Source organism: Brassica oleracea, chromosome C7, assembly GCF_000695525.1.
Source record: "Brassica oleracea var. oleracea cultivar TO1000 chromosome C7, BOL, whole genome shotgun sequence".
Lineage (NCBI taxonomy): Eukaryota > Viridiplantae > Streptophyta > Magnoliopsida > Brassicales > Brassicaceae > Brassica > Brassica oleracea.
The window spans coordinates 33,622,913-33,630,931 of NC_027754.1; the positions used below are offsets into that span (position 1 = coordinate 33,622,913).

The window sequence follows — 8,019 nt, forward strand, 5'->3', positions numbered from 1 at the left end:
TGTTTTTGACGAAAAAAATGCATTTTGTGGTTTGTTGGGAAAATGTGTTTTACGGTTTTGACAAAAAATCCATTTTTACAGTTTTAAAAGAAAATGCATTTTTACGGTTTTGGCCAAAAAGTGTGTTTTTGCATATTTAACGGAAAAATATGTTTTTACAGTTTTGACATAAAAGTGTATTTTTACGGGTTTTAGCCGAAAAGTACATTTTGCGGTTTTGGCAAAAAAAAGTGTGTTTTGGAAGTTTTGGCGGGAAAATGTTTTTTTTTTGCGGTTTTGGCGGGAAACGCTTTGGGGGGAGGGTTGGCGGAAAAATGTTTTCGCGGTTTTAGAGGGAATTTTTTTTTTTTTTGCGGTTTTGGCGGGAAAATATGGTTTTGGTGGGAAAGTGTGTTATTCGGCTTTTGTGCGTTTTTGCGGATTTGGTAGGAAAGTGCATTTTTACCGTTTTGGTGGGAAAAATTCATTTTTACGGTTTTGACAAAAAAGTGTTTTTACGCGTTTGGCCGAAAAGTGCGGTTTTACGGGTTTGGCTAAAAAATGTGTTTATGGAAAATGTGTTTTTACGTTTCTGCATTTTTTGCAGTTTTGGCGGAAATGTACGATTTTTGGTTATCACGAAAAAATTTATCTGCAAAAAAAATTAGATTTTTTTGTTTGAAAAAAGTATTTTAGTTTTAAAAGGTTATTTTTGTCATTTATTATTTTGGAGTGAACGAGATGCATCTGCATCGAGATACAACATGGAAATTCATCCTCATTTAGGTGAGAATTTGATGTGAATTTTCAAAAATGCAGTTGTGTAATCCATCTGGATGTTACATTATAATGCATTAAACAAACATTGATTTACATATTTACCCAGATTGATCACATGGGTGAGCAAACTAACAACACCTAAGTTTTCTGGTTAGTCATCTCTTTCATTGATCAATCGATCGGTTTCATATTAACACTTCATATGTTTCATAATATAAATTGTAAATGCATTTTTTTAAATATAATTTTCTATATTTCTATTTAATTATTTATAGTTTTGAATATTGTGTAACTAAATTAAATTTGCATATTTTATAATTACGTAAATTATATTTATTTTATATATTAAATGATTTTTTGAAATATTTTTTTAATATTCTTGATTTTAAAACAATTTATATTATGGAAAAAGGGGATAACTGAAGCAAAACTACCTTCCATAATTTTGGTTTGGTTAGAAAATCAATGATTTGGTTATAAACCTAACTAGATTTTGATTAAAAATTTAAGAACAAAATTTATAAATTTATGAATCTTATATATTAAACAGAAGTCACAACCTTGATTTATGTGTGATTTTTAAAAAAATGGATCTAATGGACCTATTACTAGAAAGTCATGTTACATTTAATCTCTAATCTTATCATTATTATAGATCTAAATAACGCACTTTCTAGATTATATGAACTAAATAATATGTCTATAACACAATATTGCTACATTATAGGAACTAAATAACTATCAATCCTTTCCAAGCAAACAAACGTGATCTGAAAACTTTGTTATCAATTTTTACTTTCATATCATGTATCATCGTGTTTGAAAGAGACTGCAAGGAGTAGAAATATTTCTCGAGATTTCTACACCTAATCATGTACATTTTTAAAACTAAACTGATTTCATATTGATTTGTGTTTTGTATATAGTTCATTTACAAAATATAATTAAATGTTTAGTTAAATTCTTTATAAAACTTATACACGAAGCTTTAAGTTTAATTTTTGTTAATTTTCTTATTTTGTGAAATGTTTGATTATCTTTGGAGATGATAATGTTTTAATATTTTCCAAATTATGTTTCCATTTATTTATTCAATAATGAAATACTAATCAAACAAACAAACTAAAATATAAGAAGAAATAAACACATGTGAAAGTTTGAAACAAAATATTTGATGGAGAACAAGTATACTCTAATATTATTATGTTTGAACAACCTTAATATACTCGATAATATAAATCTATGAAGCTAAAAGTTTATTTTTTGATAACTCGTGAAAGTTTGAAACAACCAATTCAATATAAAAAATATGGTAAAATTATTATGTTTTAAAAAATGATAGACACACCTCATATATATTATAATATATATACCAATTAAAAATTGAAAACAAAATGTTTATATAAAAATAAATGAAAACAAATACATGCGCGGTTGCACTGGTCGAGATCTAGTTATGTATTTTAAATTAGTATGTAGTTTATATTAAAACTTGTGTACATGATCCATTTTAATAATTATTAATTATACTAAATTTTGAGATTTGAAGAGAACTTTGACTAATTTATTAAAATCTCATTTCAATTATTTTTGTATTGATGCCTTGTAAACGTTAAAAATTTTAATCTTAAGTTTGTGAATAGAAATTAATTTGTTTTTATAATTCTAGACATATCCGCATTTAAGATTATGATGAAGAGACATTTTTAAGACAACACACATACATATTTTCGTATTATGTTACTTTTTAATTCGTAATAAATGACATTAATTTTTAATAAGTAAAAATTATAAGTTGAATATGTACTGTATTCATATTACTATTTTACATTTATGTAATAATATGTGTTTGTATAAATATATTTAAATGAAAAAATAAAAATGTAATCTGTTTAATTAACTTGTTTTGTAGTAAATTTAATTTTTATAAGTAAAACAAAATGATTTGATCTATTTTCAACCTATTTCACATCGGTCAATGTTTATTTATAATTTTATAGATAAATTAATATGTTAGGTTAACCCATTTCGTGGTTGAATAATATTTTGTAAATTTTACTTAATAACCCACTAAAACTACAATCTTAAAATCCGAATTATCATCTGATACACCATAAGATTGAATTATTAAAAATATTATATATTTTTAGCTAACTAATATTAACTAAATTTTTGTCAATTTGTATTATTACTGGAATCAAATATAAAATTAATTTACTAATAACTAATCAATTATTTAAGTATTTAAAATATTTTACAAATAAGCAGCTATTGAAATGTAATCTTAAAAGTAAATTGGAGTGTTTTTTTGTTTTTTTTCTTGGAAATATTTTAATATTCTCTATATTTTGACCATATTGTAGTAACCTGAGGATTTTTCAAAATTTTAATCATATATGTTGATGTCAATTTTATAGTTTGGTCGTAGTTTGTAAAAGTGAAAAAGAAACAGTAAAAATGGTTATTTGAATGGTTGATATAACATTGCAATTGCTTTTCTAAAAAAAACATTGCAATTGCATGTTTAATTATAAAAGCAAGGACTTCAAACGCTAGAATTTGCTATCTTGTGTAGATTAATTGAGGCATGATCATGTTACGTTCTATTATAAGGGAGTGAATTTATTTGTTTTTGTTGACAAACTATTGTTTTATATTGAAACCAATTAAAGTAACCAGAACCTGTTGGGTGCTCTCTCTCTCTTCTCTCTAAAAAATCTTTCAGAGAGAGAGAGTTTGAAGTCTTTCGCCTGAGGTCCGGTGTCCCCACTGCCAATCTCCATGCGTTATATGGCATTGACGTTTGGTCTTCTTGGGTTAGCTGCTCTGTCGAGCGGTTTTTCCATCATTCTGATCAGTTTCCGGCGGTTTGTCGGACCTCAGGCGAAAGACTTCTCTGTCGGTGGAGATTGGCAGTGGGGACATCTTAAAGCAACTTGTGTCCTCTACAGTTAGGGTTTCGACGCGTGGGTTGGTGTGTGGCTCACCTCTTCTCCGTTTTGGGCCTGTCCTTCTTGGGCTTTTATGTTGTTTTAGTTGTTCTATCTTTAGGTCTTTTGGACCTAGTTTGTAAAGAACTTTGTTTAATAAAATTTCAGTTGACCCAAAAAAACCCCAATTAAAGTTAAAAATGAAAGGTGAAATACAAAGCCAAATAATTTCCTAAAATAGTCCTCAACGACTCTACTAAGATCCCTTTGGGCATACAAACGATTCTTTCCCATACTCATCAATGAGTTTATGGATTCTATTTTGCCTCTTCTATGCTTGGTAGAATCTGATATATCTATCTCCATTTCTCAGCCATAGAATTCTGCTCTTCAGCTTCCAGAAGGCCTCTCCATTTTTACATTGTCGACTCAGCTCCTTTTTTCAAATTATTTAGCTCCACCGTATATCTAAGGGGCTCCTCTTTGTTTTACAAAAAAAAAAAAAAAGGGGCTCTTTAGAAATACATGCGTTAAACTTGAAACTAATACCCTCAATGACCTCGACGCTTACCTTTGCCGTAATTTAATCTTCTTCCAGACAATCAAAACTATTTAAAAGAGAGATTGGTGAGATTAACCAGAATGTACCTCATGACGTTGGAATAATCATGAAGGAAGAGAACCAACTACCAAGAACAACTTTAAAAAAAAAACTAAGAACAAACAAAAAACCAGAGATAAAACCGCCTTATTTGGGAAAAGTTAGATTGGATGAATCCGACAGATTAAACTCTTCTAATTAAAAATAATAATATGAAATCCCTAACATGATCCGATTTGGACGAACAACAAAAACCAAAATTTACAGTCAAAAATAGAAGTTCCTTCTTAGATGAATTGATGTGAGAGAGAAGTTATGTGAGTGATTGATAATGATAATTGTAAACGAATAGATAGGAATGGCTAAAATCAAAAGACTATAATACCCCATAATGAAGGATAAAAAATCCTTTGAAAACGTGATGGCAAAAAAGATGCCAAGTAGTTGTATGCGTAAATATAGGGCTGCGACTTTTAGCCCGAACCATTTCCCCCAACTGGATCCGACCTGAAATGGATCCGTTCGGTTTCGGTACTAGTCAATTTATCCGATAGGTATTAGTGTTGATTACTCATGGGTATAGGTTCGATTTCGGCTTTTACCCAGAACCGAACGGGTACCCGTTTAAACCAAATTCTATGCTAAAAAAACATAGATTTGTATCTCCCAAGTTCTAACCCGGGTTGAATAGACAAATGACAAGCGTAATATTTAACTACACAAATGCTACTTCAACGTCGTTGTATTTAACTACACATTATTAATAAATATACGATTTCGATTCATTTTTTCTTAAAAAATAATACATAAAATAAATAAGTAAAAATGTTTATCCGGACCACTTCAGTTTATATGTAAATTATTTTACATTTAAAAAAAAAAAATATATATATATATATATATATATATATATATATATAATTGACATAATGGACGACCCGAACCAAAATCTATTAAGTAGCTATTGCATATATAATTCATTTATCAGAAAGAGCTGGACCCAATAGAATTTTACCCGAATCCAACTCAAATATCCGAAGTACCCAGCCGTAGGTAAATAATAGGAGTGATCATCCCCTATATATTAAAGGAGAAACATTTTTAAGTTATGACTTTGTAATCAGTGCTTAGGTGTCAGTTCCACAGGGCTTCTCAGAGTCTCTAATTAAAAAACTTAGATCTTACTAGAGAAAATACATTTTTTGTTACATTGGACCTCCCTTACCATAATTACACATTCCATAACATTACTAATTTAAAACGTGGAAGCAATAACTAACGTGCATCCTCTATATAATTATAATAACTGTCTAACCAAGTCACCTTTACAAAATAATATAACGGTTTCAAGTTTATAAAAATTATCGTGCATGCTTTGTTACTACCATACATGTTTATATGGTATATGTTCTTAGTATTTCTTTGTCTGGATCAGAAAAGTTTCTGGATTTCAACCTTAAACATAGTTAACGTACAATCTATAACATGTGTAATTTACATTTATAAGTTATTGTCGTTGTCATATAGTCATTTTTTCGTTTTCTAAAGTCTAATAATGTTTGTGTTCGAATTTTCTAATCAAATTATTTTCTGTTATAGTTTATACAATCAGGCTTCAGTAATAAATATAAAATCCTTCTTAGACTGCGGATGCTTTGTTTTTTTGGTCCTTTCTAAACGCAATTTTCCTTCCGTGTGACAAGCATTGATCTCAATAAGCCTTATTGTCCACGTTTAGCATTAATAACTCATAAATTGTTATTAGTGGCATTTATTTTACTTGGAGTATTGTCCAAGTTAACGCATTCAATTTTCCATTATTACATGACATTAAATGGGTCAATAATATGGTACATACATCTATTACAATGCGGTAAGCTCAATATACAAAATACATTATTTCCTTAATAACAGAGATGCTTAATTTACATATGGCGTTCGACTTAATTTATATATGGAAATTTAGATCGGCTTAATATCTCTAGGTTTGACTATAAAAGGGGTGACCCGTTCTCTGCTTTTCTTTCATCATTCCTCTTCATCTCTATAACCCAATAATACTCCATAACAACTTTCAGACTTCTCTAATGGCCGGCTTTAACCCAGTTGCTGATCTGAAACCCTTCAAATCAATGTGGAAGATCAGGGTGAAGATCATACGCCTTTGGAAACAGTTTACTGCTGCTGGTGGTTTAACCATAGAGATGGTTCTTATTGATGCTAATGTGAGTTTTTATAAAACTCTATTTAATCGTTTCTTTTGGTCTGTTATGTCCATATTTATTTTGTACTTATTCTTAATGTCGTGTATATTTATACAGGGTGATAAGATTCATGCAACTGTGAAGAAAGAATTGGTTAACCAGTTCGATATCTTTCTTGCTGAAGGGAAAACAAAGATGATGATCAACTTATCACTAAATCACTCATGTGGCTCCTACAGAACAACAAATCATCTTTACAAGATCAGTTTCCTTGCGACTACCCGTGTCAAAATCTGTGAGGATTTGCCAAGAGCTATTAATGGGTTTCAACCTGTTAATTACCGTGAGATTCTTGATGGTACACTCAACTCGGATCATTTGGTTGGTAAGTAATTATTTCTGTCAGTTTTGTTCTAGCTATTATTCTACGATTATAATTATAATATAAATTCCCGTTCTGCAGATGTCATAGGCCAGGTAGTGGAAGTTAGCCAAGTTGATGTGTTGTCGGTGAATGGAAAAGATACCCAGAATATTACTTTGGAACTACGTGATCTTGAGTAAGACAATTATTCTAAACCATGATCCCTTTTCTATATTGATTAGTACATACCAATTTTGAGTGTATATGATTTCGTTTTGATTTATTTTGCAATATTAACTATTACATTTTTTATTTTTCGTAGGGATGTTCGTCTTCCACTTGTGTTGTGGGGAAGCTTTGCTTCTGATGTGAGTAATGCGATGCAGACCCGTCGTGATGAAGCACTAATTTGTGTGTTGAGATTTGGGAAGATAAAAGTATGAAAAGGTACGTATATTTAATGTCGTTTGTTTTGTATACTACTATGTATAAGGTTTATCTCTTTTACTAATTCCTGTCCATCTTTGTGCAGATGATCGTAGCATTTCAAATGCGTATAATGTTTCAGATGTCAGTTTGAATCCATACATGACTGAGGTTGAAGAGTTTAAATCTAAGTAAGTTACAAAGGGAGTGTGAATATATTATAATGATAATCCTTTCACATGCGCATATTTTGCTATTCATGGATCCGACAGCTAAATTTCCAAGTTCTGATGATATTGATCGGATAATATTATTGTAAGTTTAATATTATTGAGGAAACCTTTATTTTATAATGTGAATATCATGTAGACAGGGTTTATAAACAGTTTTCATTGGTAATGTTAATTTTTGTTTTCCAGGATTCCATTCACTACACTTTGAGTCTAAAGCAAGAGAGCTGAAGACTTTGATTTACTATCTTATGCAAGTTCTATGTCTGCTTTTAGTTTGGGTTTTTTTTATATTAAGATTTTGGTTTTGGATTTTATTATATTAAGGTTTTAGTTTTGGATTTTTTTATATTACAACGTATGTGTTTTAGAAGGTTAAAGAACTTTCAATTGCTGTACGCTGCAACTGTTTTTTTTTTCAAGTGTTATAAGCCTTATATTATACTTGAATCTACTCTTACCTTCAATTAAAGAATCTCTGATGTCTAATTTTTTTTTTTTGATG

At 29.7% G+C, this 8,019-nt stretch overlaps 1 protein-coding gene across 1 annotated transcript; it reads left to right on the forward strand.

The window, feature by feature from the left end:
- Nucleotides 1–6,377: 6,377 nt before the first annotated feature.
- LOC106303140 (replication protein A 70 kDa DNA-binding subunit C-like) lies at nt 6,378–7,479 on the forward strand. The gene is made up of 5 exons (XM_013739483.1): nt 6,378–6,515; nt 6,612–6,879; nt 6,958–7,054; nt 7,181–7,269; nt 7,391–7,479. The coding sequence occupies exons 1-5, from the start codon at nt 6,378–6,380 to the stop codon at nt 7,477–7,479; spliced, it is 681 nt and encodes a 226-aa protein (XP_013594937.1).
- The last annotated feature ends 540 nt before the right edge of the window (nt 7,480–8,019 follow it).